Below are 13,628 nucleotides of genomic sequence, written 5' to 3'. Positions count from 1 at the left end.
TTGGTTATATTACCTGCAGCAACCACATAGCAAAATGCTTTTCAACACACGTAAAATATTTACAAAAATTTACCGCTGTTAAGACCACATAATAAATCTCAGTAAAAATTCCATAGAATCAACATATTGACCATCCTGATCAATCTTTTGTTTCAATCATGAAATAAAATTGAAAGTGAATATTCAAAAAACTGAAAACAACCATATTTATTTAAAAATGAATATCCACATAACATCTACAACAATATCCATATAATAGCCAAAAATCTATTGATTTTTAGGTTGTATGCCAGTATTTAGTAAAAATTAAACCAAAATACCTCAGAATTATTTGAAAGAAAAAAAGATTAAAATGATAAAACAATTCAAAAAAACAAAAGGAAAAACAAACATATACAAAAATATGAATGATTAATAAAATAGAAGTCTGTTACTTAAAAAATAAAATAAAGAACTGGTTAATAAATTATATAGAGTGCTTTCATTGCCTAGGGCCCAGGCTCTATCCCTGGCCAGGGAACTAAGATCCCACAAACTGCGAGGTGTGGCCAAAAAACAAAAAGCCATAAATTACTTTGATAGTATATGTCCTTGATATGATGTGATTTAAATGTGATAAAATTCCCTCCGTAATCTTCCTCCAAAAAAATACAGTAACCCAAGATAATCATAAGAAAAGCATCAAATTCCAATAGAGGGGCATCCTACAATATACCTGACCAGTATTCCCCCAAACTCAGGTTTCTTTACAAAATTTGGTCAAAACCAAGGAAAGTCTGAGAATCTGTTACAGTCAAGAGACACCTAAGGAGACATGAAAACTAAATGAAACTTGATATTTTAGATGAGATCCTGGAACAGAAGAAGGATGTTGGGTGAAGGTGAGGAAATCTGAACCAATGATAGCCTTTAGTAGACAATAACATATTGACATTGGTTCATTAATTGTAATCAATATATCATGGGAATTAAGATGTTACTAATAGGGGGACATGGGAGTGGGGTCGGGTCAATACTCCCTGATCCACGAGCTCAAATTTTTGTAAGTCTAAAACTGTCCAGAAAATTAGGTACTACTAAATATAATATTGTAAAAAATAAATAAACAGGAGAAGTCATCAATAAACAATATTAGAATGAAAACAATTAAAAACATAATCTGAGTTTTGGAAACAGTCTACAATACAACACACTATAAACCAAATGATTCTATGAACCACTATGTGACAATTTTTTAGAGCACTTTAAAAAATATTTTAAATTATGAAATATAAAGTGTTCACAGAAATCTATAAAGCATATATGTATACTTCAACAAATAACTATAGAGTGAACAGAAGTGGAACCACTACCCAGGTCAAGAAATTCAACATTGCCAGGCACCTGGCTGCCTGATTTGTACTCTTTTTCCCAGATCTCAGGCCCTTCTGCCTCCTGGACTGACCTTATCCTAACTATTCACATAGTAATTTTAGTAAACATTATAAAACTAAAACTCTGTCCATTTTTGAAAACTTTATATAACCTTCAAGAAACACAATTGTATTTATGTCCTTTAGTGTATTTTTGGTGTAGCTTTTCATCACTTACGCCGTTGCATGCAGCTGGACTTTTCTGTTTCAGTGCTGTAAAGTATTCAACCATATAAACTTTCTAGTGTTGATGGGGCTTTGGGTTGCTTCCACTTTTGACCTCTTACAAACAGCGTTACTCTGAAAATTCTCTGACGTGTATACTGGCCATAGAATATGTAAACTTAAACTTGCCAAATTTTTTCAACCCATTTTACCAGTTTATGCACTAGCTGCATGCAAGGGTGCTCATCACCCTTCACTTTGGCAAACCTTTTGTGATTTTCTGCCTTTTCAGTTTTAGCTGATCAGGTGAGGGCATAGGGGTACCTCATAATGATTAGCATTTCCTTGGTTACTAATAGGGGTGAACCAATTTTTCTGATGATTATTGGCTGATTGGAGGTGCTCCTTCAGGAAGTGCCTCATCAAGGTTTTTTTTTAGCTTTTCTTTTTTTTTATTAGTTTCTGCTTTATAACAAAGTGAATCAGTCATACATATACATCTGTTCCCACATCCCTTCCCTCATGCATCTCCCTCCCTCCCACCCTCCCCATCCCACCCCTCCAGGCAGTCACAAAGCACCGAGCTGATCTCCCTGTGCTCTGCGGCTGTTTCCCACTATCTATCTACCTTACGTTTGGTAGTGTATATATGTCCATGCCTCTCTTTCGCTTTGTCACAGCTTACCCTTCCCCCTCCCCATATCCTCAAGTCCATTCTCAAGTAGGTCTGTGTCTTTATTCCCATTTTACCCCTAGGTTCTTCATGACATTTTTTTTTAATTCCATATATATGTGTTAGCATACGGTATTTGTCTTTCTCTTTCTAACTTACTTCACTCTGTATGACAGACTCTAGGTCTATCCACCTCATTATAAATAGCTCAGTTTCATTTCTTTTTATGGCTGAGTAATATTCCATTGTATATATGTGCCACATCTTCTTTATCCATTCATCCGATGATGGACACTTAGGTTGTTTCCAGCTCCGGGCTATTGTGAATAGAGCTGCAATGAAATATTTTGTCCATTTATCTGCTGGGTTGTCTGTCTTGGTAGTAGTTAAATGTTCTGCTTATTAGTTCTTTACTGAGTATGAGTAACACGATATTTGTTCTCACTCTTTGATTTGTCTTTTCACTATCTTTTCCATTTTTTTGATCAACAGAAGTTTCTCTGTACCTCTAATAGAACAAATATTATTAAAAATAGCTAATATATGGAGAATATCTCATGCCAGACACTGTTCAATGCATTCTGTATAGAAGAATTTATTTATGACTTATCTTCATAGTGACCCTATAAGGGAAATCCTATGAACCCTTTTTCTCATATGAGGAAACCGCATCAAGGAGATATTAAGAAACTTGCTCAAGGTGACAGATCCAGTAAGTACGGAAGTATTCAAACAAGAATCTCCAAGATGATTCCGTAAAAGAAGAAAAAAGAGGGGTGACTTCTCCTCTACCAAACTGTGATATATGAGCTGCAATGGACAAATATATCTACGTACAGAATAGAGAGGCCAGACACAGACACATGGATATGTGGGAATCTGCCTATGAAGGAGGTAGGGTACCAAACCAATGCGGAAGGATAGTCTATTCAATATGTGGTAGTGGCATTGGTACTATTTTGGGGGGTGGAATTGGAGCTTGCCCGCATACCACTTATATAAATAAATTTGAGGTGCATTACAGACAGATACAACACAGAATTTTAAGAGAAAATATTGAAGAATGTCTTTGTGAACTCAGGGTGGAACAATGTCTTAGAGAACCAAAAGCACCATGATGGGAATGTCTGATATATTTAAATGATTCCAAAGTAATGACTGTGATGGTTAATTTCACAGGTAGACTGGGCAAAGAGATGCCCAGATAGCTGCTAAAGCATTACTTCTGTGTGTTCTGCATGGCTGTTCCGGGAAGAGATTAGCACTTGCATCAGTAGACTGAGTAATGATCGCCTTCACCACTGCAGCTGGGATCACCCAAACCACTGAGAGCCCAAATGCAACAAAAGAGCAGAGTAAGGGTGAATTTACTCTCTGCTTGAGCAGACGCATCCGTCTTCTCTTGCTTTGGAGCATGTGACATGGGCACTCCTGGTTCCCAGGCTTTGGAACCCAGACCCAACCATAGTCCCCATTCTCCATCTTGCTGATGGCCCAGCTGACACATCATGGGATTCCTCAGCCTCCATAACCACCAAATGAATGAGTTCCCCTACTAAGAGCTATATATATATCTCCTATCGGTTCTATTACTCTGAAGAACCCTGACTAATACAATGACGTAAAAAATTAAAAGAAATTACAGTCTAGGAGAAGTTTGTCATCATACATAAAATAGACAATGAATTAGTATTCAGAATATCACATAAGTTCTACAAAACAACAACAAAAAAAATAGTCAAACCAAAAAAAGTAGGCAGAGCTTTAGAATAGGTAACTCAGAAAAGAGGAAATCCAAATGGCCAATAAATACAAGAAGATGTGCAGGATCCCTAGCAATCAGAGAAGTTATTCTCTGCCTATTTTGATTAGGTATGACAATATAAAAAAGTGGGTCAAGATATGGAGAAACCAGAACTCTCCCACACTGCCAATAGAGGTGGAAATTTGAGGGTAACCTGGCTTTTCCTAAAAATTAAAAGTGAACATAAATACAACCCAGTAATCCTATATACAAAGCTGTTCTGTAAACCATTCTTTGAAATAACAAAGATTTGGAAATAACCCTATTGTTCATCAGCAGAAGAACAAATAAACTAAAATAAATTACAGAGATCTAGTTGACTTTGTTGAACTAACTAGGAACTATAGATAGGAAAGTCTTTAGATCTTGTAACTGTAATATTGACTTTTCTAAAAGGTGATGGTGGGGGTAAGTTGTTAAAAACACACGACATACTACTTTTGGTTTCTACCCTTTTGTCTACAGACTTGATGAATATACACTCCACTCGTGATTGTTATTTCTCAGAAGTGGAGAGAGGCCTAGGAGAGATCGTGGCAGTGAGAACAAAAGTGGCTCTATCCTTGCCTCTATGTAATTGTCATTGTCAATGTCCCTTGCTTTTCCAAATTTAAATATAGCAAAAACTTACTGGACATGGAAGAACAGTTGGATTTGGGCATCACTTCCTGAGAAGAGTGGTCCAGATTGTGAGTATCCAAACTGAGTGTGCCGGTTGACTTGAAATAAAATAGAATTTTCAGTAGAACTGCTTGATAAACCCCCTTCATTACCACTCCCAGCTACTGATCCTCTCAAGAAGACTAATTTTATTTTTTAACGGAAGTATACTTGATTTGCAATATACTGTTAGTTGCCAGTGTACAAAAAAAGTGTTTGTTATATACATATTTTTTCAGCTTATTTTTCATAATAGGTTATTACAAGATAATCAATACAGTTCCCTGTGCTATATAGCAAATCCTTGTGTTTTTTTGTTTTGTTTTTGTTTGTTTTGTTTTATTTTGCAAATCCTTGTTGCTTATGTGTTTTCTGTACAACAGTGTGTATCTGTTAATACCATACACCTAATTTATCCCTCTCCTGTTCCCTTAGCTAATCACAAGTTTGTTTCCTATGTCTGTGTGTCTGTTTCAGTTTTGTATATAGAGTCACTTGTATTGTTTTTGAGATTACACATGTAAGTGATATATTTGTCTTTTTCTGTCTTACTTCACTTTGTATGATATTCTCTAGGTCAATCTATTCTGCTGCAAGTGGCAATATTTCATCTTTTTGTGGCTGAGTAATATTCCATGGTATGTATGTACCACTTCTTCTTAAACCAATCAACTGTTGATGGGCACTTGGTTTGTTTCCATGTCTTGGCTATTGTAAATAGGGCTGCTATGAACACTGGGGTGCATGTATCTTTTCGAATTAGAGTTTTCGTCTTTTCCAGATATACGCCTAGGAATGGGATTGTTGGATCATATGGTAGCTCTACTTTTAGTTTTTTTAAGCAACCTCCATACAGTTTTCCATAGTGGCTGAACCAATTTGCATGCCCACCGAACATGTAAGAGGGTTCCCTTTCATCCACACCCTCTCCAGCATTTATTATTTGTAGACTTTTTGATGATGGCCATTCTGACAGGTGTGAGGTGATATCCCTGTGTGGTTCTGATTTGCATTTCTCTAATAATTAGTGATGTTGCGCATCTTTTCATGTGCCTGTTGGCCATTTGTATACCTTCTTTTGAAAACTGCTTACTTAGGTCAAGAAGACTAATTTAGGAACCAGTGTACTGGTAAAACTAAACTGTATTTTTAACATTGCTTCTATATATAGGGCAAAGGAAATTTTGTTTCAAGTATAAAAGTGAGTGAAAACATAAGGAGTATAGTGGAAGAAATATTTTCTGAAATTTATTTTTGTTTCTTTTCCTTCAAAACCCCCAATTTTGTAATCCTAGGCTATTTGGAGCCTGTATCTGCCGGGAAGAGATTGTGATATCCCTGAAATATAACAAGGAAAATTTCAGTTTCTAAAATTTAAAATAGCAATATGAGCCAGGCTACTGTCTTCATAGAGACTTTTCAGAGTTACCTTATTTGTCTGCACTGCCATATCCACAACTGACCTAAATTAAAGGACCAAAAGCCCTCAAGATCTCAGTTACTTATCACATGAAAGTTTACTCCTTGCTCATATGAGATCTCCTATGGTCCAGTTGCTCTCCAGGACTGCTGCCTTCCCAGTAATTCCAGTCTGCTTCCATCATGTGGTTCCACCATCTCAATACAGGGCTTAATCATCTTTTCAGCCAAGCATCTCACTGCCATCCTCCGCTGAGCATCCTGAGTTCAGTCTCTCAGCTTCAGTTTTCCACAGAATATACTACCACAGAGTTGCCTAGCTGCATGTTGATAGGGAGGACACATGGGCTTTTGCTACTCCTCAATCAGAACTTCAAAGAAGCCTTACTTTTTCATTGCTCCTGCCTGTAGTTTTACATGGTGCTTCAAATTCCAGAATCTTATTGAAATTCTGGAGGGGAGAGTTGGAGGGAAGAGAGATGTGGTTTGATTCTCTGAAATGTTTCCTTCTGCATCCAAACTATCATTTTCAATTTCTAAAATTTATTCTGAGTTTGGCCACTTCTGTGCATTCTCAACACTATGGCCTAAGTCAGTAACCATGGATTCTCACCTGTATTACTTCGATGTTCTAACTACTTCTCCTGCCCCCAAGGGGTCCACAGAACAATTAAGGTGATTAGTTAAATATGCAAATTATATCATGTCAAGTGCTGTTTTAAACTTCCAATGCCTTCTTATTTCAAGTTGAAAATGATATTTTCACATGAGCTACAAGATCCTGCCTCTCCCTTCTCTAGCTCCAGGTACAAATGAGCTTCCTCTCTATCCACACAAAAACACCAAGCTCTATGTTAGGGCTGTTACCCTTGTTGTTTCATCCAAGTGGAAATCAGCTCTGGACTTTCCTTCTTGTCATTTGGGACTCAGAAAGGTCTCCTGCTCTATGAAGTAGTCCCTGACCACCGGAACCACACTGCCCATTCTGCACTATCACCCCATCCCCTTTAATCTTTTCACAGAACATATGCCCCCTTGAAATTGTCTTGTTCATTTATTTATGGATTTGATGATTGGGATGTATCAATGCCTTAACCATGTGAAATATACATACAGCATTGAGAAGGCAGTGGAGACTTGGAGAGGAGATTTTCACATGCTGGCACTATTTGCCCTATGTTTGGTCATCTCTCCTAGCAACTTGGATCAGCCAAGTGCCCGGTGATTTCCACCATATCATCCTTCAGATAGGGCTGCAAACCAAATCCCCCAACCCAGCCAGCCAGCTAGAACGCAACATTCAACCCCAAACTCACTTACCAACATCACACAAGGCAACAAGCTCAGAAAAATAAGTTTTGCTTGAAATGTGTTGATATAATTATTAAGAAAAGTGCAGAAAAACTGACCACCTCTCAGTTGACTGAATGAACAACACAAAAAATAAAGTCATATTTTAACATTCTGGTTACCTTCAATATATTTAGAAAAGTCAGATTTTAACATTCAGTTTTAACATTATAACATTCTGCCATACTGGCAGAGAACACATTCTCAATACATCAAAGACTCAGAATGATTATCAAATATTATCTGAGTCTCTACTGACCTAATTGGTCAAAAGGGCCTAGTTTGGCAAGAAAAGTGGGAAGGGAAGGGGGAAGAGGAAAAGGAGAGAGACTGGAGGCTAATCAAAGCCCAGGATGCTTTAGAAGTTCAGGAGCATCCAGAGCTGGCCCACAAGACGGGGGTCGGAGGTAGATTGGGCTCTGGCGACCTCAGCACGACCTAGTTCCCAGAGACACTAGAGTGTCCAGTGCATGAAACCTGAGTTTGTGACACAGGAGTTAGCAGTGTCCAAAGATTCCAGGGTCTGGAAGGAAGAACAAACTTTGGAGAATTTGGTAAACACCACGGACCCAGCAGGTCCAGCAGCAGCACAGGACGGACTCTCATGCCAGATTAGTGACCTGCAAATAGCCAAAGCTCTGAAATGTAAATGCGACCAGTCTCAAAGGATCCCCACACAAGAGCAGTGGGGTAGAAAGGCTCCCCTGGGCTTAGGGGACAGGGCCACAACCACACCCAGAAGCCTTGGCGGGATGCTGGAGACCAGGGCTGAGCGGGTCAGCGTTGTCTGGCGAGGCTGCATCCACAGGCAGGGGCTGAGCCTCTGGGTCCTGAGCTATGTCTAAGGAAAGCCTCCTCTTCGCCCTGGGGGGAGCAGTTGGCTCCTGAGTCCCCTGTTCCCAAGGATGACGACGAGGGCCACATCTTCCAGCTGGGTGGCGATCCGGGGCAGATGGACCTGGGGTCGGCGGCTGGGTCGGGCCGGGCTCCCCGGAGGTGCAGGTGGCCGCAGCCTCGAACTGGGCTGCCGAGCAAGAGCCCCGGGCCGGAGAGGAGAGCCGGGACACAGCATGCACAGGGACTCGGTGGCGGGTCCCACCGTCCGTGGCTACAGGCTCACAGGGGCGCAGAGCGCGGCAGGGCTGGTGGTGCCTCGGGCCCAGAACGGCTCCCCAAGCCGCGCGGACCTCCCTCCAGGCGTTCAGGCCCTGGCTGCTGGGCTCCGGGAACTGCCTGTGCTTCAGCACGGTCCAGTCCTGCCCGCGTTTCCACAGCTCATAGCGCTCCGGTTGCAGGATGCGCACGAAGGTGTCCATGGAGAAGGCGACCCAGGCCTCCCCACAGCTGCACTGCGAGGCCACTTTGCCATAATCGATCCAGCGCAGGGTGGCGAAATTGATGGCTTCCGCGCAGTTGAAGCCATGGTTGAAGCCAGAGTGGTAGCCATAGGGAAACGTCACTATGAACTCTCCAGCCTCCTGAGTGACCCGACCGAAGGGGATGCCGTTGTCCCGGAGGACCGTGGGCGAGATGAGAGCCACCTTGTGCCGCAGGAAGGCCTCACAGCCCCGCGAGCTGCCCGGGAAAAGCTCCCTGGCCAGGCGTTCCAGGCACCGGCCGTGCTCCGGGGGCAGCACGTACCACGTCTTAGGCTCCCCGAAGTGCAGGTAGTTGATGCTGTAAAGGTCCATGTCCTCCATGTGCCAGGCGACGGCGGTCTTCCACATGCCGAAGTACAGGTAGGGGGTGTTGACGCCTTCGATGACCACTCCACACTCCTGTTCCAGCAGGTCCTGAATGGTTCCCAGGTGGCCAAGGTTCCACTGCTTCGTGTTTTTATTGAATAAGGAGCCACTGACGTCCGCACCATATACTGGTGAATCATAGGGGCGTGTTTTCCAATATTTTCGCTCCAGATCCTCAAAATCAGAGTAGAATGGAGTCTGGTGTTTTTCACTGTTTGTTAAGCGGCGATACTCGCTCACGGTCATGGCTTTCTTCTGTTTGTGGTGCTGAGTAAACACACCTGCCTTCCCAGAAGTCACCTGCTGGAGGGGAGCAGCTATTAAGATGTCATCGATATCATCATAGGTCTCTCTGGCTTTCCAGTCCTTGGGTGGAATTATCTTAGCCAGGCCTGCTCGGTGTGCACCTTGGGATTCCATATAAGCAATGTATTTCTCGAAATCATTAAACTCTTCTTTGGTTGGATGAAATACCATTATGCTACAACTTGGGTTCTGGTCCCAGTTGGACTTAGACTGCATAGCTTTCATTAATAAGCAAGAAACTCCCAAGTTTTTATTTATGTTCTGGATAGGTGAGGATGCTGGAAAACACTACTTTTTCAAAAATGGGTTGGAGTATATCAGCAGGAACCCCCAGTAGACTTTAATGCAATGAGTTGATAATATTTCTTAGGCTTGCTGATTCTGCAGGGGACTCCACGCTGGGCAGAAGCCTTGCTCAGGACTGATGCTGGCTGAGCCTGCAGGTCTGGGATGTCCTCGGTTGACACTTGACTCTGTCCTCTTGAGGTCTAGTGAATCACCCAGCCCTGGGTGGGTATCCCAAATGTAGTGTCTTCAGGGCAGTATTGAAAACAAAACCTAAAAAAAAAAAAAAAGAATACAGACAGGTTGAAAACTAATGTTTGCAAATAGTTACTAGGGAACTACAAATAAAACACTACCATGGTATATAATTGCATATTCAAATAAAGGCTAAAATTTCATAAGATTGACAATACAGGAAATGGTGTTGTTGTGAACAGTGGAAATTCCTGTGCTCTAGTAAGGAGCATGGAAATCATTACATTTACGTTGAAAAACTATTTGGACAGTATCCGCTAAAATTGAACTTACCCATGTGCTATGATTCATGCCTAGGATATGTGTATGTCTGTGCAATGAAAGTCAAGTCCTAGAATGTTCAGAACAACATTATTTCTGTAGCCAAACTCTGGAAACAACTCAAATGCCTGTCAACATTAGAATGGTTAAGTACACTGTAGTATATTCATACAATGTAATACAATACAGCAATGAAGATAAACGAGAACTACATGAAAGTATAAGAAGAATTCTATAAACAGAATACTGCGCAAAATTATCCAGACTCAAAAGAATACCTATTCGATGCTTCCATGTATATAAAGAGAAAAAGGAGGCAACGTAATCTATGTTAGAAGTCAGGGTAGTGGTTAACTGTGTGAATGAGAGAGGCTGTGAGTGGGGGTATGGGAAGTCTCCAGAATAATGTGAATATTCCATCCTGAAGCCAGGTGCTGGTTACACAGCCATCAGAATGGATCATTGTCATAATTCATCAAATTATGATGATTTTTACAAATTTCTGTGAAAAAAATTTTTTATCTCAATTATTTAAATAAATTTAAAAATATAGTTTAGGGTTAAAAGCATTAAAGGAGACAGATATCTTTCATTGTACCAAAAGGGAAAGGAAGGGTGATTGAAAATATATGAACTAAACATTCAATTGAAGAAGCTACAAAATAGAAGAAGAGAAAGAAGAGGTAGGAGTAAAAAATTAATAAAGAATAAAGACAAAGTTAATGAAAGAAAACACATACAGAACCAAACACTGATGACCAAAAATATTCTTGGAAGAAATTAATGACAGCAATAAACCATGGGCATAACTGAGCCTAGGAAAGAAGGGGAAATTAACCACTAGGAATGAAGAAGTGCAGAAAAGAATTTTTAAAATCTCAAGAGAGAATCTTAGGAGAAACTTGACAGCAAAATTTTCTAAAGATAAGAGAAAAGAATAATTTTCTGGAGAGGAAACATCCAAAATGGATCCAAGAAACACCAGAAAGCTTGAATAATACCCCAGGATAGGGCTTCCCTGGTGGCGCAGTGGTTGAGAGTCCGTCTGCCGATACAGGGGACACGGGTTCATGCCCCGGTCCGGGAAGATCCCACATGCTGCGGAGCAGCTAGGCCCGTGAGCCATGGCCGCTGAGCCTGCACATCCGGAGCCTGTGATCCGCAACGGGAGAATCCACAACAGTGAGAGACCCACGTAATGCCAAAAAAAAAAAAAAAAAAAAAAAAAAAAAACCAGGATAAGAAGCTGGTTCAAAGTATGACCCTGAAAGTCCAGGAGACACATCATTTTATATGTGAATCTAGAAAACTTTCAAAAACAGTTAATTCTTATTGTGCAAGTTGTTACAGAGTATACAAAAAGTTGGAAAGCTAGTCAGATGAGGCTATTCAGATCTCTGATAGCAAAAGGAAAAAAGGACAATAAAAAATAAAGCTACAGGCCATCTTTGTTTATAAGCATACATGAAAGCATAAAATGGAATGTTATCCAACAAAATACAGCAATATAATAAAAGAATAATATATCATGACCAAATAGAATGGAAGGATGATTCAACATTGGAAAATTTAATGACATAATTCAGAATATTAAGAAAGTAAATGAAAAATATCATCATCTTATAGTTACCAAAAAAGCATTTGATGAAATGCAAAATCCATTCATGATTCTACAATTCTTACTTGCAAAGTATCAAGAGAAACTTGTTTTGTAAGATAAAGAATTTCAAGGTAAAAAATACCAAGGATCCTTCTTAACAGTGAAACAGAAGTACCATTCTCATTAAAGTTAGGAAAAAGAGATGCATCAAAATGAAAAGCTGCTCAACATCACTAATTATTAGAGAAATGCAAATCAAAACAACAATGAGGTATCACCCCACACCAGTTAGAATGGGCATCATCAGAAAATCTACAAACGACAAATGCTAGAGAGGGTGTGGAGAAATGGGAACACTCTTGCACTATTGGTGGGAATGTAAGTTAATAGAGCCACTATGGAGAACAGTGTGGAGGTTCCTTAAAAGAGTAAAAATAGAATTACTATATGATCCAGCAATCCCACGACTGAGCATATATGCAGAGAAATCCATAATTCCAAAAGACCCATGCACCACAATGTTTATTGCAACACTATTTACAATAACCAGGTCATGGAAGCAACCTAAATGCCAATTGACAGATGAATGGATAAAGAAGTAGTGGTACATATATACAATGGAATATTACTCAGCCATAAAAAAGAATGAAATTGAGTCATTTGTTGAGACGTGGGTGGATCTAGAGACTGTCATACAGAGTGAAGTTAGTTGAAAGAGAAAAACAAATATCGTATATTAATGCATGTATGTGGAACCTAGAAAAATGGTACACATTAACTGGTTTGCAGGGCAGAAGTTGAGACACAGATGTAGAGAACAAATGTATGGACACCAAGCGGGGAAAATTGCAGTGGGGTGGGGATGGTGGTGTGCTGAATTGAGCAATTGGGATTGACATGTATACATTGATATGTATAAAACTGATGACTAATAAGAACCTGCAGTATAAACAAACAAACAAACAAACAACTAATACTAAACGTTTTGTGGTTATTTGTATGGAAATACGTTAATATACATGTTTCAGACATTACATGAAATTTCTAAAAATCTTATATGTTCTGGTATAATGTTATAAGCCATAATTCTAGTTATTACTTTAAAATGTATATCTCAGAAATAACTAAATTTCCTTGTCAATTGCATTATTATGAACTTTCATCAAATCTTTAACCATGGTCTTTTTTAAGTCTTTTGTCATTTACAGAGAGTACTGCGTGTACTCTGATGCTTTTGCAAAAATGTTCCTATAAAAGGGTTTCATGTTCAAGGAATTCATGAAAACATTCTGACAAGTACAGGTTTCTGGTAACTAACTATACTGCGGAACTGAACGAATAAGCATTTTCAGAATTCTAATGGCAAACTGATGAATTCATAAAAGTGCTTTACAAAACAACAAGAAGAAAAAAAATTAATTACATGGGAATGAGTGAACTTATGAGGATGATTATAATTTTTGTGTCTTTCTGTTTCAATTAAAAAAATATATCCCACAAGAACTCAGAGGCAAAAAATATACAAGTCAATTTTCACTGCAAAGTAACAGAGCTGTTACAGCGGAGGATTACTGGACTGAATGTCAATATTATGACAGAGTGTGAGTGTGTTTTGTGTTTGGCAATTGCAGTCATTGTTGCTTTTGTTGTGGTCATCAATTTACAATGCTTGGTGTCAGTTTATTTATCTCCT

General features: G+C 39.6%; 1 protein-coding gene across 1 annotated transcript; it reads right to left on the bottom strand.

The window, feature by feature from the left end:
- Positions 1–8,193: 8,193 nt before the first annotated feature.
- LOC308619700 (lysine-specific demethylase 4D-like) lies at positions 8,194–10,079 on the bottom strand (the record flags this gene model as incomplete). Its single annotated transcript, XM_081238784.1, has 1 exon — positions 8,194–10,079. Exon 1 carries the CDS (start codon positions 9,757–9,759, stop codon positions 8,194–8,196), a length of 1,566 nt encoding a protein of 521 aa, XP_081094910.1. The 5' UTR covers positions 9,760–10,079.
- Positions 10,080–13,628: the final 3,549 nt, after the last annotated feature.

Source organism: Mesoplodon bidens (assembly GCF_964165515.1).
Source record: "Mesoplodon bidens genome assembly, chromosome: 7".
Classification (NCBI taxonomy): Eukaryota; Metazoa; Chordata; class Mammalia; order Artiodactyla; family Ziphiidae; genus Mesoplodon; species Mesoplodon bidens.
This window is presented reverse-complemented; position numbering and strand designations above follow the sequence as displayed.